The sequence below is a fragment of the Anolis carolinensis genome, unplaced genomic scaffold (genome assembly GCF_035594765.1).
Source record: "Anolis carolinensis isolate JA03-04 unplaced genomic scaffold, rAnoCar3.1.pri scaffold_10, whole genome shotgun sequence".
In the NCBI taxonomy this organism is placed as follows: domain Eukaryota; kingdom Metazoa; phylum Chordata; class Lepidosauria; order Squamata; family Dactyloidae; genus Anolis; species Anolis carolinensis.
The window spans coordinates 10,850,126-10,876,207 of NW_026943821.1; the positions used below are offsets into that span (position 1 = coordinate 10,850,126).

At 44.7% G+C, this 26,082-nt stretch overlaps 1 protein-coding gene across 3 annotated transcripts; it reads right to left on the minus strand.

Annotated features, from left to right (window-relative positions):
* Window positions 1–11,511: 11,511 nt before the first annotated feature.
* Window positions 11,512–25,388, minus strand: ccnp (cyclin P). 3 transcript variants are annotated; one of them, XM_062962771.1, is made up of 9 exons: window positions 24,218–25,386; window positions 21,599–21,673; window positions 21,026–21,122; window positions 20,649–20,755; window positions 19,144–19,239; window positions 17,851–18,006; window positions 16,251–16,409; window positions 13,946–14,121; window positions 11,512–12,089 (listed from the first exon to the last, which is right to left on the minus strand). In XM_062962771.1, exons 1-9 carry the CDS (start codon window positions 24,275–24,277, stop codon window positions 11,909–11,911), a joined length of 1,107 nt encoding a protein of 368 aa, XP_062818841.1. In that variant the 5' UTR covers window positions 24,278–25,386; the 3' UTR covers window positions 11,512–11,908. The 3 variants fall into 3 exon arrangements, with proteins under 3 accessions (XP_062818841.1, XP_062818840.1, XP_062818842.1); XM_062962770.1 differs by having other exon boundaries at window positions 19,144–19,242; window positions 24,218–25,384; XM_062962772.1 differs by lacking the exon at window positions 19,144–19,239 and having other exon boundaries at window positions 24,218–25,388.
* Between the last annotated feature and the right edge of the window lie 694 nt (window positions 25,389–26,082).

Below are 26,082 nucleotides of genomic sequence, written 5' to 3' on the forward strand. Positions count from 1 at the left end.
CTAGTCTGTCAAGATCGTTTTGAATTCTGCTCCTTTCTTCTGGAGTGTTGGCTATCCCTCCCAGTTTGGTGTCATCTGCAAACTTGATGATCGTGCCTTCTAACCCTTCATCTAAGTCATTAATAAAGATGTTGAACAGAACCGGGCCCAGGACAGAACCCTGCGGCACTCCACTCGTGACTTCTTTCCAAGATGAAGACGACGCATTGGTGAGCACGCTTTGGGTTCGTTCGCTTAGCCAATTACAGATCCACCTAACCGTAGTTTTGTCTAGCCCACATTTTACTAGTTTGTTTGCCAGAAGGTTGTGAGGGACTTTGTCGAAGGCCTTACTGAAATCCAGGTACGCTACATCTACGGCATTCCCTGTATCGACCCAACTCGTAACTCTGTCGAAAAAAGAGATCAGATTAGTCTGGCATGACTTGTTTTTGGTAAATCCGTGTTGACTATTAGCAATGACTGCATCTGTTTCTAAGTGTTTGCAGACCACTTCCTTAATGATCTTTTCCAGAATCTTGCCTGGTATCGACGTGAGGCTGACCGGACGGTAATTGTTTGGGTCGTTCTTTTTTCCCTTCTTGAAGATAGGGACCACATTTGCCCTCCTCCAATCTGCTGGGACTTCTCCCGTTCTCCAAGAACTCTCAAATATGATCGCCAGTGGTTCTGAAATAACTTCCGCTAGTTCCTTCAGTACTCTTGGATGTAGTTGATCTGGCCCTGGCGACTTGAATTCGTTTAGAGTGGCAAGGTGTTCCTGGACAACTTGTTTCCCTATTTGGGGTTGGATTTCCCCCAATCCTTCGTCCATTTCATGTTGCTGAGGTTGAAGATGGCTTTCTTTTTGTGAGAAGACCGAGGCAAAGAAAGTATTAAGCAGTTCTGCCTTTTCCTTGTCCCCTGTTGCCATCACCCCATCTTCTCCTCGCAGAGGCCCTATCGCCTCCTTTTTCTTCCTTTTTCTACCAACGTAAGCAAAAAAGCCTTTTTTGTTGTTTTTAATGTCCCTGGCAAGCCTGAGCTCATTTTGCGCTTTAGCCTTGCGAACCTTTTCCCTACAGGAGTTGGCTATACGTTTGAATTCTTCTTTGGTGATTTCTCCCCTTTTCCACTTCTTGTGCATGTCACTTTTGAGTTTTAGTTCAGTTAGAAGTTCTTTGGACATCCATTCTGGCTTCTTCGCATGTGCCATATTTTTTTTCTTTGTTGGCACTGTTTGCATTTGCGGTTCAAAACATAAAATGTGGTATGTGTATTAGAGCATCGTGTAAAGGCCTCAGAAATAGTCAGGCCTCTCTGAGTACAGAGCTATCTTCTTTCCATGTCAAAAAGATAAGCAAATACCATAAAGGTTCAAAACATAAAATGCAATATGTATATTAGAGCATCATATACATTCAATATTCACCAGAGAGTTAACAACAACAATAATAATAATTACAGTCAACTGTTGTAATACACAGTGGTATCTTACAGACTGTAATGTTTTAAGGAAACTGTAATCATAAAGGCTTAAATGTGGACTAGAGTCAAAAAATATCAAGTAGTCTCCACTATTTAAACAGTTTCTGAGGACTCCAATTCGATTTGGCAAACAACAAAGTATAAACACATTCCACCTTTGCAAAAATATATGTTAATAATATATGTTAAGTTCCCTTAACATCATGCTTCATATGTCTTTTGTAGCTATATGTCTTCAGAAATGCAAGAATGGGGGAGAATGCATTGGACCAAGTACATGCCATTGTCGTCCAGGATGGGAGGAAGTTCAGTGTCAAACATGTGAATCACTTTTACGTTTTTATTTTTATTTATTTTTTAATTAATACTGTTAGCCAGATCTTGTTCGTTTTCATAGTTTCTTCCTTTCTGTTGACATGCTTGTGGATTTCAATGGCTTCTCTGGGTACTCTGACATGATGTTTTTCACCAGCAAACAGGGGAATTCCAGACAGGAAACAATCAGGGCCAGCTAACACCTCCCAACAACGGATTCCCTCAGGCAGGAAGCAGCCCAGCTTTGATTCAATGCTAATCAAGGCGGTCAATTGCAATATTGCTGATCTCTACCCTCAGTCCCTGATTCTGTTCAGTCAATCTAGCTTCTCCAATAGTTCTCTCCTCTCACCACCACCACTATCATTACCACCATCTCAAGATCTACACTCTTATCATAGACACAATTCAAACTTATGTAGCTCTCCGATTAAGGAGAGCTGACTAGGATGACCCAATTTCAGCTTTCACCTGCCTGGGCCCCAGGGGAGGGGGTGGGCCATGACCGGGGGGGGGGACCATTGAGACCGTGTGGGGGAGGGGGAGAAATAATCACCATCGACCCAGGGAGAAGCGCACTAGAGTTCTGGCGACCCTGGAGAAGGTTAGATGTGGTAGCCTCCATGACAGCCCCCTCGGATTAAAGCTTTTGCTGTTTAATGCCAGGTCCGTTAATGGTAAATCTGCTATCATCCAGGATTTGATCCTGGACGAGGCGGCGGACTTGGCCTGCATCACTGAAACCTGGTTGGACGAGCTCGGTGGGGTAAATCTCACCCAGCTGTGTCCTCCAGGTTTCGGGGTGCAACAGCAGGCTAGATCCGGGGGGCGGGGAGGTGGCGTTGCGGTGGTCTTTCGGCAGTCCATCTCCCTGGTCAGGTGTACCGTCCCGCAATCTACAGGTTTTGAGTGTGTCCATCTTAAGGTGGGTCCCCGGGACAGCTTGGGGATTCTGCTGGTGTACCGTCCACCCCGCGACACAGCAGTCTCCCTACCTGAGCTAGCAGAGGTGATCTCTGATGTGGCGTTGGTCTCCCAGCATCTGGTAGTGCTGGGGGACTTTAACATCCACGCAGGGCCGGCCCAAGGAAATTTTCAAGTGTAAGCGAAACAGGATTTTGGCCCCCCCCCCCCCAAAAAAAACAAAACCCCAATCACCGAGAAATAAAAGGTAGAAGGTAGAGGTGAATAGAATGGATAAAAGAGTTTACCTTACAACCAGAAGTTTATTAACAATATTATGTTCATATAGTAACATTACATAGAATTAACACCAATCTTGCATTTTAATAAATAAATATTTTAATAAACTTTGCAACAATTTTAATTTTTTTGTTATTTCTAGTCTACAAGCACTACACAAAGGTTTCCTGGTCATGATATCTCTTCAGAAGATTTTTCAGACTTCGGACTAGCTTCAGATCAGTTTTGTTTGGGAGAATGCAGCCCCAGGAGAATAGACACTTCCTTTCTCAGGAAGTGAACTCTTGTCCTTCAGAAGTGGCACGCCAGCGTGGACCATTGTAATAGGTGTAGCAAAGCAGGGGAAATCCAGTCATGAATCAATCAGGGCCAGCTAACACCTCCCAACAAAGTATTCCCATCATCAAAGTCTGGTAAATCCTCTGTTTTCTCACGGCCACAGATGGTAGAGGCACATACCATATCACAAAGAACACCACTCTGAAAACAGGGGAATTCCAGACAGGAAACAATCAGGGCCAGCTAACACCTCCCAACAAAGTATTCCCATCATCAAAGTCTGGTAAATCCTCTGTTTTCTCACGGCCACAGACGGTAGAAGCACATACCATATCGCAAAGAACACCACTCTGAAAACAGGGGAATTCCAGACAGGAAACAATCAGGGCCAGCTAACACCTCCCAACAAAAAATTCACTCAGAGAGGAAACAGCCAGGCTGTAAATCTGCAAGGCCATTACATCCTTATCATTTTTCCTAATTGCAGCATTCATACTTGCCTCTAACAGACAAAAAAAACCAAACAATCAGAAATATTGTATATTTACAACCTTTAAGAAATAATATCCCCTGATGGCACAGCGTGTGAAAGCGCTGAGCTGCTGAAATTCTGGACCGAAAGGCCGCAGCAGGTTTGAATTGGGAGACCAGAGTGAGCCCCCACTGTTAGCCCCAGCTTCTGCCAACCCAGAAGTTCAAAAACATGCAAATTTGAGTGCATCAATAGGTACTGCTCCAGCGGGAAGGTAACGCCGCTCCATGCAGTCATCCCACATGACCTTGGAGGAGTCTACGGACAACGCCGGCTCTTTGGCTTAGAAATGGAGATGAGCACCAAACCCCAGAATCAGACATGACTGGACTTAATGTTAGGGGAAAACGTTTACCCTTTAGGGTTGTTGTATGTCTTTCGGGCTGTGTGGCCATGTTCCAGAAGTATTCTCTCCTGACTTTTCACGCACATCTATGGCAGGCATCCTCAGATGTTGTCCATACCTCACAACCTCTGAGGATGCCTGTCATAGATGTGGGCGAAACGTCAGGAGAGAATACTTCTGGAACATGGCCACACAGCCCGAAAGAAATACAACAACCCCATTCCATCTTTAAGCTTGGGAGATCGCTGGAGGAATATTTATTAATGATGCAGCGATCTTCGTTCTCAGGGGGTTTATGTTAACAGAGGGGCTGGGTAAAAGGGTGCCTTCAAAATACATTTAATTTGACCTTATACAATTCCAATTAATACAGCATACACAAAATATTATTTAATACATTTATTTAAGGATTTGACCTGATAAAGCATAGGGTACAGTTGCTGCTGGGTCCTTCCGGAGCTTCTGACTTCTCCACGAAGCTTCAGTGAAGCATAAAAGACGACATTTTTAAAAATCATATAAATTCAAGTGCAGTCTTCCACAGGTCCAGATTAATTTGGGAGAGGGATAAATAGCTTAATAACAACATAATTAACTTTTCTTTCTCCTCCTCTTTCTTATTCTTTCTCCTCCTCCTCTTCCTCCTCCTCTCTTCTTCTTTCCCCTCCTCCTACTTCCTTCTTCTGGTCTTCTTTTCCCACTTCCTTTTCTGAGTGTCAGAGAGCACTAATGCCTTCCCGAAGGACATGTCCTAGAATCTTGTAGAATGCAAGACATTTGCATAATGATGTGATCTAATATCAAAGTACGATATAGTGTGTAAAACATAGCCACCTCTAGTACAACCTCATACTGGTGCACCTCTGCCTCCAGATATTGTATGGGATGTAACCGGACAATTATTAAATAGTGGTCTCAGTCCACTTGATTATCTTTGCAAATTGTTATGATGGGTTACATTTTATACTGTATTTATTGATTTTTAATCTGTGAGACTCCTAGAGCCATTTAAAGGAAAAGGAAGCAAAAATGGTAATAGATCCATAAATGGCTTGAGAGATCAGTTTACTTGAACAAATAGCCCTTCTGAGGACCTACCTGGGTGCTCCTTTGGAATAAGGTGAGGTGAATCTTAGAAAAGAGGTGCTTTCCAGTTATGGTACCCCATTTGTAGAACATCTTTCACAGTTGACTTGCCTGGTGCCAGGATATTTTTTAGCAACAGAGAAGATGTTTTTATCGGTTTTTAGTCTTCTAGATTTTTAAACTGTTTGTGGTTTGCAAATCATTACATAGATATTGGTATTTGGTATTGTTTCTCTTCCTACAGTCCAGACTATTGGCTATAGATTAAATTTCCAGTGACAATTATGGGTATCTGGCACTTTTTGTTCTCTAAATATAGAGATGTTAAATATAGTTGTTAAAAAGCAGTTAATGGTTAACATCCCTAATATGGTAAGATATTTAGTAAAATACCATACGTAAGAGAATTACACAAAAGAGAGAACCAGCCAAAAAGGGAATTTGTTTTGAAGATTTTTAAAAAGTCAAAATAGTAAATTTTTATCAGTTAACCTATTTTCAAGAGGGCCAGCAAGGTTTAGTGCAGAGCTTTCCAAGCTGTGTATTGTGACACATCGGTGAGTTGGCTGCAGTGTGTAGGTGTGTCGTGAAAATATAACAAGAAACCTTTGAGTCTATGTACAAGTAAAATAAGCAATATCACTAAAATGCAGAAGCTTGAAAATGCCTGATGAAGAAATAAGTGTCTTTATCTCATATACCACCAAATATTCAAAAACTTTGTTCATTCCATCAATCTCACACATCTCATTAAAAACGAGAAGTAGGGTTTTTTTTTTACTACAGTAGTCTCACTTATCCAACATTCGCTTATCCAACATTGTGGATTATCTAACGCATTTTTGTAGTCAATGTTTTCAATACATCGTGATATTTTGGTGCTAAATTCGTAAATACAGTAATTACTACATAGCATTACTGTGTATTTAACTACTTTTTCTGTCAAATTTGTTGTATAACATGATGTTTTGGTGCTTAATTTGTAAAATCATAACCTAATTTAATGTTTAATAGGCTTTTCCTTAATCTCTCCTTATTATCCAACATATTCGCTTATCCAACGTTCTGCTGGCCCGTTTACGTTGGATAAGTGAGACTCTACTGTAACATGATCCAAAGAGAGGGCCCTTCCACACTGTACCTCAGGATCTGATCCCAGGTTATCTGTTTATCCCAGGTTTATCCCAGGGCCCTTCCACACAGCCCTAAATCCCAGAATATCAAGGCAGAAAATCCCATATCTGCTTTGAACTGGGTTATCTGAGTCCACACTGCCATATATTCCAGTTCAAAACAGATATTGTGGGATTTCCTGCCTTGATATTATGGGTTATATGGCTGTGTGGAAGAGCCCATACAGTACCATTTAGGCAACAAACATCCAGCACGGGATTGCAGCAATGCTGGCAAATTGGTATGAAGGGCAAGCAAGCCATTGCACAGGGCTGCATTTCCTTTCTGTCTTGTTTTGGTTGCTGCTCTTTGGAGGCGTCAAAACGGAGGCGAAAACAAGCATATCGCTTCCCCCCCCCTTCCTTCCTTCCTTCCTTCCATCAATAGGTTTTCCCTGCAGAAGAGGCAGATGGAAATGCTGTGGAGCAAAGGCAGAGAGGCATCCTTCTCTCCCTCCTCTCTCCATCCATCTATCCATCCAACCCCCCCCCCCCTTCCACCTCGCGCTGCCGCATCCTTCCCGTCCTGTGCCAATGGGGCTGAGGGGAAAGGTGCGCACGCGAAGAGAAGGGAACGGGCCTCTGTGTGACGGGGCTCGAGCAAGTTCATGACTCCTCAGGAAGCAGGCCGAGGAGGGCGAATGCCGCAGAGCCCGGGCCCGAAGGGACGGGGGCCGCGGGGAGGCCTTACCTGGAGAAAGCCGGACTGGGTCCAGAGCATGCTCTTCGTTTGGAGCAGCGGCTTCAGAGGCGGCCCCACGTGCGGCTCATGGCCCAGTGGCTGCAGTCGGTCGGGGCCTTCCTCCGCCTCAGGCTTCCCTCCAGGCCTCCACGCCACCGCGTGTCTTTCCCGTGGCCTCCTTTTCCCTCAGCAGCCTCCGAGCCGGCCCAGGCGCCCCCTCACTTCAGGCGCAGGAGGGAGCGAGAGAAACACGAGCGCTGCCTCCGCGGCTCATGGCCTTGGCTCGGCCGATCCGCACGTGCGCCCAGCAACTTTCGCACTTTGCGGGTTTCAGTGGCGGCGGCGGCGGCAGGGCGGCAGCGGCGGCGCTACGGGGCGCTGTCAAGATGTCGACAGCGCCCCTAGCGGTGTGCGCCCGAGGCGGCAGCGTAACGGGCCTCATAGTTTAAACCGGCCCTGCATCCACGCTGAGGTAGCCTTAACAGGAGCAGCTCAAGACTTCATGGTTGCCATGACGACCATGGGGCTGTCCCAAGTGATATCTGGTCCCACCCATCAAGCTGGTCACACACTCGACCTGGTTTTTGTTGCTTTGGATGGTGGTGTCAGAGTGGAAGAGCAAAATATTCTTCCGTTGTCATGGTCTGACCATCATCTGATCAGTTTAAGACTTACCGTGACCTCAAACCTCTGCAGGGGTGGTGGACCCATTAAGATGGTCCGCCCCAGGAGACTTATGGATCCTGATGGATTCCTGAGGTCTCTTGGGGAGTTTCCTGTCATGGAGGCTGGCGATCCTGTCGATGCCCTGGTAGACCGCTACAATAGCGAGATGTCCAGGGCAATTGACATGATTGCGCAGAGTCAGGTCGGCTCCTTGGTTCTCAGAGGAGTTGGCAGTGATGAAGCGCAAGAGAAGAGGACTAGAGTGCCGCTGGCGGAAGACTCAGGACGCCTCTGACCGAGCACGGACTAGTGCTGCTATTAGTGCCTACTCCGCGGCTTTGCGGGCAGCCAGGAAGACCTTCACGACTGCCCGCATAGCGTCTGTAACTAATAGACCATCGGAGTTGTTTCGTGTCGTCGGGGAGCTCCTCCCCCCTCCTGGGGGTGGGGAGGCACCCAAGGACACGGCGACTCAGTGCAGCGAGTTCGCAAAACCATTTTGCAGACAAAGTCGCTCAGATCCATCATGACTTGGACGCTAGCGTTGCTGCAATGCCATGTGAGTTAACCGAGGCACCTGTCTGTCCTATCTTGTGGGATTCATTTCAGCTTGTTCACCTAGATGACGTGGACAGGATCCTTGAGGCAGTGAGACCAACTACCTGTGCCATGGATCCTTGCCCTTCTTGGCTAATTAAATCAGCCAGAGGTGGGTTGCGAGACTGGTTTGTGAGGATAATTAATTCCTCTTTGGAGCAAGGTAAATTTCCATCTTCCCTTAAACAGGCCATAGTGAAGCCAATCCTGAAGAAGGCCTCCCTTGATTCGACCATTTTAAACAATTACAGACCTATCTCAAACCTCCCTTTCTTGGGCAAGGTCCTGGAGCGGGCGGTTGCCTCGCAGCTTCAGGGTTTCCTGGATGACACTGATTTTCTGGACCCATCGCAGTCTGGCTTTAGACCTGGTCACAGTACTGAGACGGCTTTGGTCGCCTTGGTAGATGATCTCCGCAGGGAGCTGGACAGGGGGAGTGTGACCCTGCTGGTTCTCTTGGACATCTCAGCGGCTTTCGATACCATTGACCATGGTATCCTTCTGGGACGGCTTTCTGGGATGGGCCTTGGGGGTACTGCTCTGCAGTGGCTCCAGTCCTTCCTGGAGGGCTGTTCCCAGTTGGTGAAGCTGGGGGACACCTGCTCGGACCCCTGGCCATTGACCTGTGGGGTCCCGCAAGGTTCCATTCTGTCCCCCATGCTTTTTAACATCTACATGAAACTGCTGGGTGAGGTCATCCGGAGTTTTGGAGTGCGGTGCCATCTCTACGCAGATGACACACTACTCTTTTCCACCAAACTCCAAGGAAGCCCCCCAGATACTGAACCAGTGCTTGGCAGCTGTGATGGGCTGGATGAGGGCGAATAAGCTGAAGCTTAATCCCAACAAGACAGAGGTCCTCCAGGTCAGTCGCATGCCTGATCGGGGTATTGGGTGGCAACCTGTGCTTGACGGGGTCGCACTCCCCCTGAAGGCGCAGGTCCGTAGCTTGGGGGTCCTCCTGGACTCATCGCTGACACTTGATGCTCAGGTGTCGGCGGTGGCCGGGAGGGCCTTTGCACAACTAAAACTTGTGCGCCAGCTGCGACCATAACTCGTGAAGTCTGACTTGGCCATGGTGGTTCATGCCTTAGTTACCTCTAGATTGGATTATTGCAATGCGCTCTACGTGGGGCTGCCTTTGAAGAAGGCCCGGAAACTTCAATTAGTTCAACGCTCGGCAGCCTTGGTACTAACGGGAGCCCAATACAGAGAGCGGTCAACCCTCCTGTTTAAGGAGCTCCACTGGCTGCTGCTTATTTTCCGGACCCAATTCAAAGTGCTGGTGATCACCTATAAAGCTCAAAACGGTTTGGGACCCATCTACCTTCGGGATCGACTCTCCCCCTACGAACCTGTACAGTCTCTTCGGTCATCGGGGGAGGGCCTCCTCTCGCTTCCGCCAGCATCGCAAGCGCGGTTGGTGGGGACGAGGGACAGGGCCTTCTCTGTAGTGGCCCCCCGGTTATGGAATTCGCTGCCTAGGGAGATCAGGCAAGCCCCCACCTTGATGGCATGTCGGAAGAGTCTGAAAACTTGGCTTTTCACTCAGGCCTTTGGTTAAGATCATCTTTTTTTCCATCACAATTATTATGCTCCTCGACCTTTTGCACTGGTCGCTCTTCCTGATTCCTGATCGATTGATATTACTCAGGACTCCTCCCTACCGTACCTAATGTGACCTTAAATGATTCTAATGCACTTTATCTATTTATGAATTTGTTACCCATAATGTGCACCGTACACTTTGCTTATCCATTATTGCAACCTCATTGTTTTTAACCTGATGTTTTAATTCTGCGTTGTGTTTTTTAACTTATTGTGTATATTTTTTATTGGTTTTTGTTTTTGTCCTGATGTTTTATATTTTATCATTGTTTGTATTTTGATTTTGCTGTAAGCCGCCCCGAGTCCCCTTCGGGGGAGATGGAGGCGGGATACAAATAAACTTATTATTATTATTATTATTATTATTATTATTATTATTATTATTATTACTTGGAGGGGTGAGGATGGAGCTTCAGGTGTGCATGGTGTTGGGCGTGGGCAGGTTGATTGGGATTCTGATGAAGAATTCGGGACACCCGACCCACGGGCGTTAGCTGTGTGGAGTTCTGATTCAGATTAAGGATTTGGGTCACCTGCTCTTTGGGCGTTGGAAACTCAGGGACAATTGAGATAAAATGGGAATGTTTAGTCACTTCACTTTGCATGTGGCAAGGTGTTGCTGGGGGCCACTGGGACTCCTGTACGTGTTATTGAAGACTGGACTGGGACTTTGCTTCAGATGTAGGTTAATCTGGGTTGTTCTGCAACGGAGGGCTGGAACTGTGTGGGTTCTCCTGGACTGCACTGTTATTACTATTTTGCATTAGCTGCTGTTGCCTCCGTTGTCTTGGCTCTTTGTGCCATTCCGTTTCGTGGACCTTGAATGGATGACTACTGGACCTTGGACCTTGGACTGGAACTCGACTCTGCTTCTGCCTTCGCTCCCTGATTTGTGACTACCTACAGCTCTCGACTTCTGGCTGGCCTCCCGACCCTGTTGCTGCCTCCTTTCCTGACCCTGGACCGACCTGACGTCTCTTCGCTTCGTTCCTTGAGCTCCTGGCATTGTCTGCACTCTTATTGCTATTTCTCCTGTTTTGACTCCGGACGCTTCCTTGCTCTGTCCCTTTAAATCCCAAAGCCTGGTGTTTGCCTCCATAGCGGCTTGGAGCCGCTCTCTCTCCCTTTGCACCAGCTTCCAAAGTTTGTTTACAAGCTGCTCAGTGGAAAGCTTCTTTGCCCAGTTTGGGTTTTCCATTTGGAGCTTTAAGTTTACATTGCTAGTTTGGGATTTTGGGGGAGTTTTTGGGAGTTTCCAAGTTTTTGCTTTGTTTTGGACTGCTTAAAAACACTGAAAGTTAAGTGTTTTAAGCCATCTTTTATGTTTGTGACTTGTTTTGGGCTATTTCTTGAATAAACTCTGTTTTGCTCTCTAATTGGCATCTGACTTTTGACATACCATCTGCTTTACCACTCATAGAGCTTATGCCCTAAAGATAATGGATATTAATAGTGGACACCAAATGGACTCTTGAGGAGGTCTTAAACTCAAACCAGTTCTAGCACATTTAAAAGAAACATAGATGTACCCAGTGAGAAGAATCAGGCAAAGACAAAGCAGAGAATAAAATACTTTATTAGACATTTGAAGAGCTCCGTTTTCTTACAAGTCAATCGATTCTTTTCTTTTCTACAGGTCTTGTTGCAATTCAATAGGAACAGGCAAGGAGGGTAAACCTGTCCTTGGAGCACAATTTTGCAAAAATACATAGAGTGAGAGTTAAAGCAGAAGGAGTGAGAGAAAGAATGGGGCATACAGTGCACACACAGAGAAAAATAGTAGAAAATAGAAAGCGGAAGACATACAGACTCACAGAAACATTGCTCAGCAGCACAATTAATTCTACACATCATGATGGGTTTCTAGCCTAATGCCACTCATTGGTGCCAGGAATGACTTCCACTACACAGTGTGAAATAATGCAACTCCAGCACCATAATAAAGCAATACTCCTTCATGAGATGGGACTCCCCAGGCAGCGACTTAGAGACTCGGAGGCTGTGATGTCAAAGCTGGTACTGATGCAGAGCTTTTGAGGCCGGGAGTATTTCAGGAAAGTGGCACGGAGGGGAGAGTTTGGTCCTCGCAAAGCGGCCTTGGCCATATAGGGATACACAGCAGACAGCTCAGACTCACTGCAAAAGGATCAGAGTACGTAAGACAACAGGAAAATAAGGGATGCTGATTTTGCAGGGAACTGTAGCCAGCCATCCCACAATAATAAGCTGAAAGGGACATAGGTTCCTCCATTGTTGTCTCTTTGGACTTCATCCCACGTGATACATAAAGCATACCCATCTCAACTTCTCTCTCCAGAATGACATCATCATTATGTTTACAAGTGGACAATTGTGAATTCCCATCACATGTGAAATCTGACATTTTTACCTGTCTCTACGTGGGGAATTTAAAATGAAGTTGACTGCCAATCGACTGAGGAATCGTCAGGAAAAAAAACACACTTTAGAAATGGCAAAATAGTTTAAACCCAGGTACAAGCTTGTGTCGTGTGACGGGTTCCATTGGTAGCTGTTTCTTAAATGTGTAGAAACACTAATTTTATTGTATATGATGAAGTTCTTTGTTTAAGTACTGGAAGGTCTCTTTTTTTTGTTTGTTAACCTCTTTTCTAATTAGTGATTTTTAAAAATGCTTACTGTTTGGGTCACCAAAGTCCTAATTAAGGACTTCATCAGATGGTTTTCCTCCTCAGTTTCTACACACTTCAAAGATGGAGTCCCACAGAGCTCAGCAAGCGATGCTGCCGGTGGTTGCTCGTCTCCCCAGCATGAGACTCCATCTCCACTGTGTGTTGGGCCGCGCTGTGGCACAGGCTGGTGAGCAGCCTGCTGCAATAAATCATTCTGACCATGAAGTCATGAGTTCGAGGCCAGCCCATGGCGGGGTGAGCACCCGTCAATTAATTAAAAAAAAATAGCCCCTGCTCGTTGCTGACCTAGCAACCCGAAAGATAGTTGCATCTATCAAGTAGGAAATAAGGTGCCACTTATAAAGTGGGGAGGCAAATTTAACTAATTTAGGACGTTGGAATGAGGAAGTGCCATCACAGTGGGTGATGAAGCAGCTGCTCCCCTCTGTGGCCAGAATCAAACATCCTCTCAGGAGAAGGTTAAATTGTCTCTGCATCTTGTCTCTGTCTCGGTTCTATGTGTATATGGGCATTGAATGTTTGCCCTATATGTATATAATGTGATCCGCCCTGAGTCCCCTTCGGGGTGAGAAGGGTGGAATATAAATACTGTAAATAAAGAAAAAATAGAAATAGGAGGATTTCAAAGTCTGGCACAAATCCACTCTACTCCATTACACACATGTAAAATCACCTAAAAACGGGTGTCTGTTTGTGGGATACGAAGTGGTAGATTTCTCTGTTTACATTCCATTTTATGAAATGCCCCAATTGCCAGGCTGTCTGATGGGAAAATAAGTGGATGGTTAAGCAAAAAGGGGGAGGAGACGATCCTATGAAATGGCGGGTGAGTAAATTCCCAATTTTCTTTAAAGATGGATCCCCATGAAAGGTCATGCAAAAAAGATGATGCCCCCCTCCCCCCCTCCAATGGGATGAGGTCCTAAAAGCCAGAGAAGTAAGCTACACAAAAGCATTGTTTGGGATGAGTCTGAATGACCTCTTTCTGTTTAGTGTTCCTAATGACAAAGAGATCCTTTCCAACTGTGGAATTCTTGGATCTGAGATTTCAGAAAGCAGAACTATCAGGATAGATGTCTACAGGCAACACTTCTTGATGGTTGTACGGTAGACAGATAATGACTGCAAAATTCTAGGAGAACCAGTGGCAGTTTGAATGTTGGATTCCAATTCTGGTCATGGAAATCCAAGAGATGACTTTGGGAAAGAAATGCACTCTTAGGATAGGATTGCCTTAAGGTCACCATAAGCACCAAGCCTGGCAAAGCCCTGCCTCTGGTGAGGCAAGATTGCAACTTGGGTGTGACCCCAAGCCCTTACCTGTATGTGTAGAGTTTGCAGGAGCCTTCCTGGGACATCTCCTTGGTGCTCCTCTCCTGAAGAAACAAGCGCTGTGCCAAGTGTAGGGCTGCCAGGGCCAGCTGAGCAGGCTCAAAACACACACAGTCCACCTCCATCAGAGAGAGCTCCAGGAAATACCGGGCCAGGTACTGTACCTAGAAAGGCAGGTGTGGTGGCTTGTGAACAGGTTGTGAAACAGTGAAAATAAGCAGATAATTCAGGTGTATTTCAAGGGATTCTGGACCCTGTGCAAAATAGAAAACTAACTGAGCATATTTATGGAGAAATTGTTATATTCCTGGGAATATCTGAATAAGCATGGAGATCTCTGGGATATCTTACTGGAGTGCTTTACGGGAAAAGCAGGGAGCTAGACTGTTTAACTGATGACCTCTGGAACAATAGATAGTATAATTAGAACAGGATGGACTCAACACTGGTATTTTCATTAAGACATCCTAGTCTACTTCTTTGTAGAAATGCTCTGACTCACTGCCTGCATATTATAATTTATTATGCTTATTTTATTTAATAAAAGAACATTCCTAAAATAAAAAAGTGATACAACAGACCATAGGATAATTCTGACTGAAATACAGGCATTTATATTCTACCTTCTAAGGAAATACATTAAAAATATTCTTAATGTACTAAAAAGCAAAAATATAGTATTCTAGGAGTAAGAACATGATTTATTACTAGCCTTAATGAAATATAGACTTATCATAAATGCACGTTATATTATTCTTCTATATCTCTCTATTAACCTCTCTATCTCTCTTGGAAATCCTGACTATTAGTATTACTACTACTATTACTATTACTATTATTATTTTATTTTCCAACTGTTGTACTGGAATAACAATGATTGTTTAGTTTAACTATAACAGTTTTTGGCAGTTCTTTGTTAGAACATTACCAATGTCAGCTGCCTCTAACCTAGCGATTTTATTCGAAGTATTTAATGCCAGTGCTAATGCTTTTTGCTTTTGCTTTTTGGTGTGTTTCTTTGCCAAGTACTTTTGCATTTTTATATCGCCATTTGTTCAGATTTTTTCTTCTTTTTTTATATAAATATGTACATTTTAGCTTTGTTTTTGGTTTTTGGTTTGTTTTCTCTCTCTCTCCCTTTTTGATCCTTTTTAAATCTCAGTTTTCCTACTTTCTATACAATCAAATGTTCTCACTCTTTTGATGTTAATTTACTCTATCTTATAAGGTAAAACGTCAATAAAAATATAGAAAGATAGATAGAAAGGCAGGTGTGGAACGAGGAGAAAGAGTTAATTCTTCCCAAGCCAGTATTGGATCCCGTACCCCATAACATATCACAGATGCAAACCAGGACATGTTGTGTGGTCAAGCAACATCAGAGTATGGTCAAAATGCCGAATATGACTGTATTTACTCAAATCTAGTGCTCACCTTTTCTGGATAAATGACCTTACTAAAATTGGGGTGCGCATTAGATTTCCATCATACAGTAATCATAGTGCTGAGCCAAAGTAAAAGGGAAGGCTGCTTCAGAAGCTGTTCTTCTTTGAGGGACGTCATCTCTAATTAAATGACCAGGGAGGGCTCAATGCTATGCAATGCTGGAATTTGTAGTTTGGTGAGGCACCAGCATCCTTTGGCAGAGAAAAATCAAAACCTTGTCAAACTACAGCCCCCAGGATCCCATAGCATTGAACCAAGGTAATTAAAGCAGATTCATTCTACAACATAGAATGGAAGGCTTTCTTTTCCATTGTTGGAAGCTTTGGTGTTCTAACACAATTGTTTATAATGAAAGAATTCTAAGCAGCCAGCAGCAGTAATGTTCCTCCTTTTTAAGGCCAAATTACAAAGAGCACACTGTTTACCACTGCACATTATACTCAGCAGCAAACACTTTTTCTTTTGAAAATTCAATGGCACATTAGACTTGAGTAAATACGGGTGTTCATGCTGAAGAGCAGATAATTGAGCAAAGTCTGCAGCAATTTGCTTTTGCTAGAGCCTTCTGTCAAGAACAAGATTCCATCCTCCTACTTTTTTCTCTCTCCTTCTGAATTATCTATTTCTGCACTTTGAATTCTTGTTGGAGCAGCTGAAGTAAGATAAGATGAGGGCAAAGAAGTGACAGGAGTGGAGGAAAATGGGGCACTGTAGAGACAGAGGGCAAAATGGGTCAGCAGAGGATTAACTGTCACTGTCCCCTGCCAAACGGAGACAGTTGGAGGGAATAGCATCCTTGGATAGGGTTCAGTGGTTCCCCTCCCTCTATAAGGCTTCTGATATTTACCTCCAAGGTGGAATGGGCCACTTCTGCCATCCAGTGGAGCAGGTGGACAGGGTTGGCATAATGTAGTTCAAACTTCAGGCGGGTCAAGATCTTGCGCTCCATGCGTAGCAGCTCCTTCCAGCTAAACGAGTCCTGCGTCATGAAGCACAACTTGTTCGGCTGCAGGCGAGAAGGAAAGGCACACTTGGAGAGAGGAGGCTTGCTTATTTATTTATTTGCAGTATTTATACCTCGCCCTTCTCACCCCAAAGGAGACTCAGAACGGCTCACAGAACACATATATAGCAAGCAATCAATGCCAATTCTACAATTAACAACGACAACACAACAAAAGTTAAGGGAGTTTTTTCCCATCTTATTTCCGGCATCTTGGAGGCTGTGCTTGACTCCGGCCACTGAGGGAATGCTGTCGCTCCATCTTCCATGTCGAGGAGCTTTCCTCCGACTGAAATCTTTAAGGGCGCCTTTATTACCTCCCCATTAAAAGCGGTACCAATTTATCTACTCGCATTTCTTCTTTCGACCTGCTAGGTGGGCAGGTGAACAGGGGCTGACAGGGAATGCTCACTCTGACCTGGATTTGAATTGCTGACCTTTCGATCGGCAGGATTTTTCTGCAGCACAGCCAGGGCCGGCCGGAGATATTTTTTAATGTGAAGCGGGGGTGCTGAAAAGCGCCCCCGCCACCGGCCCCGCCTCCCGCGCCCTGGCCCCGCCCAGCGTGCCCTGGCCCCGCCTCCCACGCTGCGTGGGAGGCGGGGCCAGGGCAAATAGTGAGGGGGGCGGGGGCAGAGTTGGCCCCGCCCCCCGCCCAGCGTGCCCTGGCCCCGCCTCCCACGCAGCGTGGGAGGCGGGGCCAGGGCACGCTGGGTGGGGGGGCGGCGCCAGAGTTGGCCCCGCCTCCCACGCTACTCCCGCTTGCCCGTCTGGCCTTTTTTAGCAGGCCAGACTGCAGCGGAGGTCCCTCCAGGGCACGCTGCGTGGGAGGCAGGGCCAAGGCACGCTGGGCGGGGGGGGGGGGGGGGGGGCGGCGTCAGAGCTGGCTCCGCCTCCCACGCTACTCCTGCTCGCCTGTCTGGCCTTTTCTAGCTGGCCAGACTGCAGCGGAGGCCAGACTGCAGCGGAGACCTCCGCTGCAGTCTGGCCAGCTAAAAAAGGCCAGACGGGCCAGGGCGCACTGGGCGGGAGGCGGGGCACCGTCAAGGCGGTGCCCCGCCTCCCGCCCAGCCTGACGGCGCCCCCCCGGGCCTGCGCCCGAGGCGGCGGCATCAGGTGCCTCTATAGTGGGGCCGGCCCTGAGCACAGCGGTTAGCCTGCTGTGTTAAGTCTGTCCCCTGCTAATGCAGTATCTGCGTGTGTTGCAGAGTCTTCTTTTGAGACACGGGGCCATCCAAATGAAGGCTTTCACTATTCCCCTTCCCCCAAAGCCCTCCCTGGAAATCAGGTCTCTAAGGCTCTGGTGTGTTTATTACACTTTAGCTTGGCTTGTAGCAAAAAAAGATGCGTCCTAAGGACCAAAGAAAGAGAGTGAGTAGTACAGGAGAGAGAAATAAGGGCATATTTGAAATCACAGGGGGAAAAGTGCCAGCTGTCTCCTTACCTCTGGGCAAGTGCTGACTTCCACCTTGCAGGCCACGAAGAGGCAAGCAATACCAAGGAGCTGAAGGCTGAGGATGCGCACCTTGCCTGCTTTCATGTAGGCATTCATCAGGTAGACTGTCAGGTAGAGTGTCTCATCAGGCAGACCAAAATAGTCCTGGTAGAGACAGATGTCCAGGTGGGGACAGTGACATAGGCAGCAGAGCATGGGGCGATCTTACATTAGGGATTGTCCCCGCCACAACAAAAGACCTTAGAGGAAAGCATACTTTCCAGAATCCCAGGCAAAAGTTATTAATGAGGAAGAAAACACAAGTTAGGAAAGGCTGCAGCAATTTGCTTTTTCCTGAGCCTACTGGGAAGAGCAAGATTCAGCACACTCCTCCTGACTTTAGTTACACAAACTGAGCATCAACTCAGTTGATGCTCTGTTTGTACAGTTGCCCCTCCACATTTAAACTGGCTGCTTTCTGCCTGGGGGAATCTTTTGTTGGGAGGTGTTAGCTGGCCCTGATTGTTTCCTGTCTGGAACTCAGTAAATAAAGATCAACACTCAAAAGACAAGGGAATTCCAGACAGGAAATGATCAGGGCCAGCTAACACCATCCAACAAGAGATTCCCCCAGGCAGGAAGCAGCCAGGCTTTGAATCTGCAAGGCTATTCAATGCTAAGTAACATGGCCAATTGCAACATTCACACTTGCCTCAAACAAAAAAGAGTTATTTCTCCCACCCTGGACATTCCACAGATACAGAAACCTCATTTGCCTCGTTTCCAACAGACATCGCAACCTCTGAGGATGCCTGCCCTACATGTGGGAGAAGCATCAGGAGAAAATGCTTCTGGGACATAGCCATACAGCCTGTAAAACTCACAGCAAGTTGTTGTTGTTGTTGTTACAACAATAATTATATTATTATTATTATTAGGTTCATACAATTGTAAGAGGACTTGAGAGAGAGAGAGAGAGAGAGAGAGAGAGAGAGAGAGAGAGAGAAGTACTCTCCAATGTTACAAGAAGCACATTTTTAGTAGAATTGTTTTCCAGTTTTGCGGGGGCCCTGTGCCCCTAACCCTAGAGTAGAAGACTGTACTTTGAACTCAGATTGTTGGAAGATGTTGCTCTGTTTTCTGAGCTGCAGATTGGTACATAGCCCTTTCCTCTCCCCGGAACAGAGCCCATGAAAACCGGGGAATTTGTACCCTTCTCTCCTATCTTGGGATAACTCAGGAAACCTGGAGACCCAGGGATGCAGCTACCCCATTTGCATGGGCAATTTTGCCAATACCTACATGAACTTGCACCAGCCAGTCAATGACAAGGGCACGCATCTCCGGTGTGATGGAGTGTGGCAAGTCGAAGGCTTGGAAGGCATACAAATGCTGCTTCTGCTGAGGGAGGACAAGACAAGAGACCCCAAGGTTCATCTTCGGCATCTTGTACACACCTCCTCAAACCCATCACCGTTTCTGGCCTAGATATACGTCCTCTTTGCCTATTCATCTATGTCAGACAGTCCGTTAATGTTAACCGCTTTGAGGCCAATGAAATTTGTACTTTGTTTTGGTACAGTTGCCAAAATCCATGTCCTCTAGGGCAACCCTATGGTCAACATCTGCCATTGCTATTTTGGAAAATTGGTAACTAGATTAGAATGAAGTTTTCCTCTAACAATACTTAATCTAACGTCCCTCCTCCCATGTTTGCTCCTGAACAATGAATACTCACTGACCAACTAGATCAGGTGTCCCCAAACTAAGGCCCGGGGGCCGGATGCGGCCCGTCGAAGCCATTTATCCGGCCCCCATGGCACAAGGGCAGAAGGGGGTTGGACTAAATGACCCAAGGGGTCACTTCTTCTCTAACAACCATTATTATTATTATTGCTGTATTATTATTATTATTATTATTATTATTATTATTATTATTATTTTATTATTATGACACAGCAAACAAGATAGATATGCTGGATTTCATATCACAAAATCACAAGTCGAACAATTCCCAAGTGTCTAGGACTGTGTGATGTATTTTCAGATGATGCGCGCAGATCCCAGCAGGGTGGCCTTTTGCAGTTGGCAGATCGTGATTTTGTCAATGTCTATTGTTTCCAAATGCCGGCTGAGATCTTTTGGCACAGCACCCAGTGTGCCCATCACCACCGGGACCACCTGCACTGGTTTCTGCCAGAGTCTTTGAAGTTCAATCTTATTTCATTATTATTATTATTATTATTATTATTATTATTATTACTATTAACAATGAGGTTGGGTGGTCATCCATCAGGGGTGCTTTGCTTGTGCTTTCGGTGCACAAAGGCAGAAGGGGATTCGACTCAATGGCCCAAAGGGTCTCTTCCAACCCTCTTTTTTATTTTTATTATTATTATTGTTATTATTATTGTTATTATTATTATTATTATTATTTATTGCTCAGTGGCCCTCCAACCCTCCTATAGTCCGACCCTCCAACGGTCTGAAGGATCGTGAACTGGCCCCCTGTTTAAAAAGTTTGGGGATCCCTGAACTAGATCAATGAGACACCCATCCCCTGAGGTTTTGCATTACAACTCCCATCATTCACAAAACCATATTACCAAGGCTTCTGGGAACTGGGAGTTCAAAAAGTCCAGAAAGTAAAAAGCTGCTTCAGTCCTGTTATTCTGCCACCCTCCAGAATGGAAATTCAACTGTTTCCTTTCTTGGGAAGGGATTTTAGAATGGCCTCCTCCCCATCAGTGGACAACTGTGATCGGGATACAATCTTCTGCTGTTGTCTTCCTCCTTTTCCAGCTCACCATCATGCTGCTGAAGATGTCGTAAGCATATTCCCTCTCTAGGCCCATATTCATTCGCAGCATGGCTTGGGACAGTTCCTTAGCGAGGGATTCTGAGGCAGGAATGACTGAGGAAGGGGCAGAGAGGAAGAGTGCGATAGTTTGTGCAACTTGACTTACTTGCATCTTGTGCAATCAATCAGTGCCTTAATTTTTACCTTGTCTTTTTTTCAGAAATTCAAAAGAGGAGAGATTGAACTCAAATGGAAACGTGAAACTAGGCTTCTCACCCTCCATTGCAAAGTAGTCTTCTCAGCATTTCCAACACATCTCTACTTTTTATTCATCCTACAATCTGCCCTCCCTGAATACCTTTTTTTCTGCCTTCAACTCCTTACCTCTTTGCAGAGGGGCTTCTGGAAGAGTCCTGGGACAGATGACGCCCAGCTTCTCAGATGTCAATTCTTTTTCATTGCTTCCTGGGACCTTTTTCTTCTGCATGAAAGATTTAAACAGACAGAAGTTGCCATCAAAAACTGTAGAAGACACCAGCTTCCTTCCCAAGCAGTAAGAGTTCCTTACTTTAATTGCATGGAGATACATTGGACAGAGTGACATTTGAAACATTATGATATTTTTAAAGCTGTATTATATTTCTGTGATGTGCTGCTTTAGGTCCCATACTGGAAATAAAACCAAATTATTATTATTATTATTATTATTATTATTATTATTATTATTATTATTATTATTATTACACATGCCAAAAGACCTTGAGGTAATTAATATTTGATTTGGGGCTTTTAAGTGGCATCATACTCCTGTCCATTTGGGACTGTTGGCACTCAGTCCTTTTATATGGGAGAATAAGGCTTCACAAATAGCCCTGAAACTTGCCTTACTTTAAAACAGCTATCAAATTATGAGCACCAACTAGGCAGATCCTGGCTATGAGTTAGGAAAACACTCACCTTTCTGCATCCTTGTTCGCTATTCAAACCTTTGTTGTCCTTGCTTTTCAACGGCTCCCTTTTCTCATCTGCCACCTGCAAGCAAGCAGAATTGGGGAGGATTTAAAAGAACAGAACTATGAACGGCTGAGGTGCTTCAGGCAAGGGGAATCTTTTTATCCCACCGCTGCCACCAATTTGTAAAGATGCATGTAATGAAGTGTGGTTTTTTAAGTTACAGAAACCATGTTTAACTGTGTTTTAAAAAGGGTTAATATTTCAGTTACTCTGCACCATGAGTTGGTTGCCATGGAGAAGGGGGCGGAGCCAACTGGTTTAGCTGAAGAGAGAGCAGAATTTGGAGGGAAAGTCAGTCAGAGTCTGTGGTCAGAGAACTACAGGGAAGGTTGATTTTAGTCTGAGTTCTGGTGAAGCTCAGGGAAGGCTGATCCTAAGTTAGGGGATCAGGGATAAAATAAGTTTGGCGACTTATTTTAAGGTACTCTGTAATCAGATGAATTACAGTGAAGACTGATTCTCATTTGGAGAATCAGGGAGGCTCAAGAGTTTATTTGAGTCAGACTAAAATAAGTTTGGTGACTTATTTTAAGGTAGTCTGTTAGTGGAGAAAGAGCTGATGTTTTAAGAAGTTTGGAACACCTTAATATAGTTTTGCAACTGTTCAGTAACGTGCCTCAAACAAGAAGAGAAGTTATTGTAACCATTAAGCTGTGCCTGAATAAACTTGTTATTGTTCTTTCAAACATCTCAGTCTCTGTCATATATACACACATCAAGAATAAAGAAGAAGAAAGAAAAACCAAGATTTAAAAGTCTCCTCTCTAAGTAGCCAGTGACTACGTATTCCTATAGTGGTGGCAATAGTTGATAATCCCCTTAACATTTGGTGGCAGCATTATAAAACCTCTATAATTTGGTGGCAGCTTTTAAATAAAAACAACCTCCATCTCCACATCTCCGCAATTGATATAAGAGGTGGGATTTAAAAAGAGTTTTCCACCCTGCCTGAGTTCATTACAAATTGGTGGCAGCGGTGGGATTTAAAAAGATTCCCCCCTGCCTGAGTTCTCCACAAATTGGTGGCAGCGGTGGGATTCAAAAGGATTCCCCCTGCCTGAGTTCTTTACAATGCAACCACCAAAGATGCAGGGAGATGTTTACTTTTACTTTAAAGGGTAGCGTAACTTGGTTTAGAATATAGGCGACAGAGGCTTGGATGTTGAAAGAACAATAACAAGTTTATTCAGGCACAAGCTTGGTGGTTACAAAAGATGTTTCACTTAGAGGTATTCTTATTAACAGTTACAATACTAGAATGAGATGAATCAAACTCTTTAAAGTATCACTTCTTTTACTTAAAGTAGTTAAAACCTATGCTCCTTTCTAACTGTTACTTGAATGGATTTCTGTGAGTCCAGCTGGGATTGGTTCCCAAAGTCTGAAACTTGGACTATCCAGTGACTTCAAACCACAGTCACCCTGTGATATACTATCACAGATTCTCTGTGCCTTTCCAGGACACAGAATACATTAAATAAGTCACCAAATTTATTTGAAACTGACTCAAAATGAACAATTGAGTCTCCTTGATCCCATCAACCTAGAATCAATCTTCCCTGTGCCTCATCAGAGCACAGACTGACTTTTGAACTTCCCTGGTTCTAACCACCTCAGAACCAGTCTTTCCCTGTGATTCTTCCAATCACAGACTGAGATTTGAACTTCCCTGGTTCTAGCAACCTCAGAACCAGTCTTTCCCTGTGATTCCTTTGATCACAGACTGAACTCTTTTAAAACATTCCCTCCTTTTTCATCCAGCTAGCTCTGTCCCTTTCTTGCTAGCTTTAAAATAGTTACATTTCTACAGAAGCAGCTACGTTTCTATGGCAACCAGCCTCAGAATGCTGAGCTGTCTACCATCCCCCACGCACTGGTAACTCTAATACTTACCCATTCCAAACATATACCTATAATTTCATATAACATCTGTAAATCAAAATTCATACTTCATTACAGACCCCTTCCCATAAAGCTGGAATTTTGAATGGATAAGAAAGAGATTCTACCCCATGACTCTACAAGAGACCTCGGCCTCTCCAGTCTTGACTCAGAACAAGCTAGGAAAGCCAGTCATCTACTCAAAAGAAAGAAACAGGATGAAACTCACTATTTCAATGTTTAAAAATAAAGAATCTGAGCATGTGCAGAGTGTAAACATTCCCTTCACCAGCAACTAACAAATTGCACTGAGGATTGGACGGAATACCTCCCAGCTTTGGTAATATAACTTCTAAAAAACTGTAAGTCTTTTCTAGCCAGTCTATTTTAGAATTTCCAGATGCTTCGCTTGATGATGTAGGGTGCGCTGACCAAGAAACAGAGAAAAGAAGACCCATTCCAATCCCTTTCCAAAACTGTATCCCTTGGAGAGAAAAGGTAACAAAAGCAAATTAAACATTTATTCGCCCCCCCCCCAAAAAAAATCCCATCTTGATGCCTCCCTGTTGGAAGAAACCTATGTTTGAACTGCCAGCACTCTGGAAATAGTTATTTAATGTTACCTCCCCCCCCCCCCCCCCGCAGTGAGTTCAAATTAATAAATTTGAAGACATGCCTTACCCCTCTTTGCAGCCCAGACCAAGGGCTTGTGGCAAGGTATGCTGTGGGTTTGCCCCACATACTTCCAAGGGCAAAATCAAGAAGGTTCTGAAGGTAGCTCAGCTTTCTCCAAAGGAGCAAGACTGGCTGGAAACTTCACCCGGCTCCCAGGTTGGGTTAATTAGGGCTTGTTAGGAAGTAAAGGGATCACTACCACAAGGAAGGCTTGGAACCTAAAATATTTTTGGGTTTTATGTGTCCATTCTAACTTACAGTACATATTGTCACAGAATATGGTGCCAAGCACATCAGCTACAGGGGTGTATGGAGGTGGGAGAGGTGCATGTGTATTTATTTTGTATGGCTTTCTTTTCATTCTGTAGTGTCAAGTGCAATAAGATGGTGCTGTGTAAATAATATTATAGACTTCATCCATCCGCTGGGATTTAGAAATAACTAGCCATCACAGGGTTTATTGTTGCCGATCCTAAGTCAAACCTGTCCCAGGGTTTTCTTGGCAAAATAAGTTGGGAGTTTCCCTTTGCCTTCCCAAGGATGAAAGTGACATGCCCAAGGCCAGCTAGTTAGCAATCTTAAATGTATCTAATTGACATTTAAAGTGGTCCAGGCTGTCAGCCATTGCTCTATTTGGTGGCAACGAATTCCAAAGTTGAATTATTTGCTGGGAAAGGATCGCTGCTTCCCCCTATGCTTCAGCTTCAACATAGCATTGTGGTTATTTTAACTGTTTATTATTACTACTATTTAAAATGCTTTATTTTGTTCAGCTGTCTTGGTTTCACTTACCTACCTTTGCTCAAAGCGAATGTTATCCTTATGAGACTTGCCCCAGCATTCTTGACCATTTAAGTTACCCTTTTATGCACCTCTTTGAGACAGTGGTGGCTAGACTGTCAAGTAGTGCTTCAAGTGGCTGCAATGACTGATTATATGGAGAAAATGGTTTCTTTAGCTCATCTGTAATAAGCTGTGATGCTTCGGCAAAACCTTTTTTTTTGTTGCTTTCCTAGGATCATCCTACCTGAAAGAATGGTTTGCATCAGCAGCCACTACAGCTCACGTTCCAAGAATTTTTGTACCCAATTATCTGCAGGTATTTTCTGCCTGTGTGATCTAGAAACTCCATTTGGAACAAACACACAGATGTCAGAGCTTTGTCATAGGCAGCAATTCAGTCTCATGGCAGACTCATGAACTACCTGCGACTTACCCATTTGCATTACCATGAAGGGACAGGGTAACTAGAGCTATTCTGCCAAGACAAAAACTCAAGGACTGTTGCAAGAGGGGATGAGTACAAAGTGATCAAAACACTCAGAAAAGCTGACAGCAGTGGTAACTTTCTAGACTTTTACCAGCTTGCCTCTGCTGTAAGAAGCTAGCAGGATAAACATGATGCTGCACGTGAGCGTCAAGAGAGGATCCAGATCACAGAAACCCAGGCTTTCCAACGGTGGATCTCTCAAGATATTTTGGAATAGATTTCATCCTCCCCAGCCAGAATAGTCATTGGCCAGGGGTAAAGGGAACTATAGTACAAAACATCTGGCAAGAACTGGCTTGCGGACGTCTCTAATATTCTCAAGTTATTCTTTGTAGTGACCAAAAGATAAACCTATCAAAGGGATTTCTTGGAAAGATTTCTTCAGAGAGAGTTTGTCAGTGCCTTCCTCTGAAGTTGAGATCACCCAGTAGGTTTCCTTGGTTAAGCAGGGATTTTAAAACTTGGTCTGTAATCCGCATCCTCTCTTAACACTGCTAACATGTAACATCATCATGCTAGCTGTGTTAAGTGTGGTATAGTGATTTGAAAGTTGGATAGATCCCTGCTTAGCCATGGGAAACCACTGAGTGATCTTGAATGA

What these genes read in the sequence shown, in the direction of transcription:
- ccnp (XM_062962770.1), bottom strand. Translation starts at nt 24,277, where the DNA reads ATGTGGGGCAAACCCACAGCATACCTTGCCACAAGCCCTTGGTCTGGG. An exon ending in AGAAGCCCCTCTGCAAAGAG is followed by an intron (nt 20,756 to 21,025) that starts GTAAGGAGTTGA and finishes CCCCTTCCTCAG; the next exon opens with TCATTCCTGCCTCAGAATCC. An exon ending in ACATCTTCAGCAGCATGATG is followed by an intron (nt 19,243 to 20,648) that starts GTGAGCTGGAAA and finishes GTCCTCCCTCAG; the next exon opens with CAGAAGCAGCATTTGTATGC.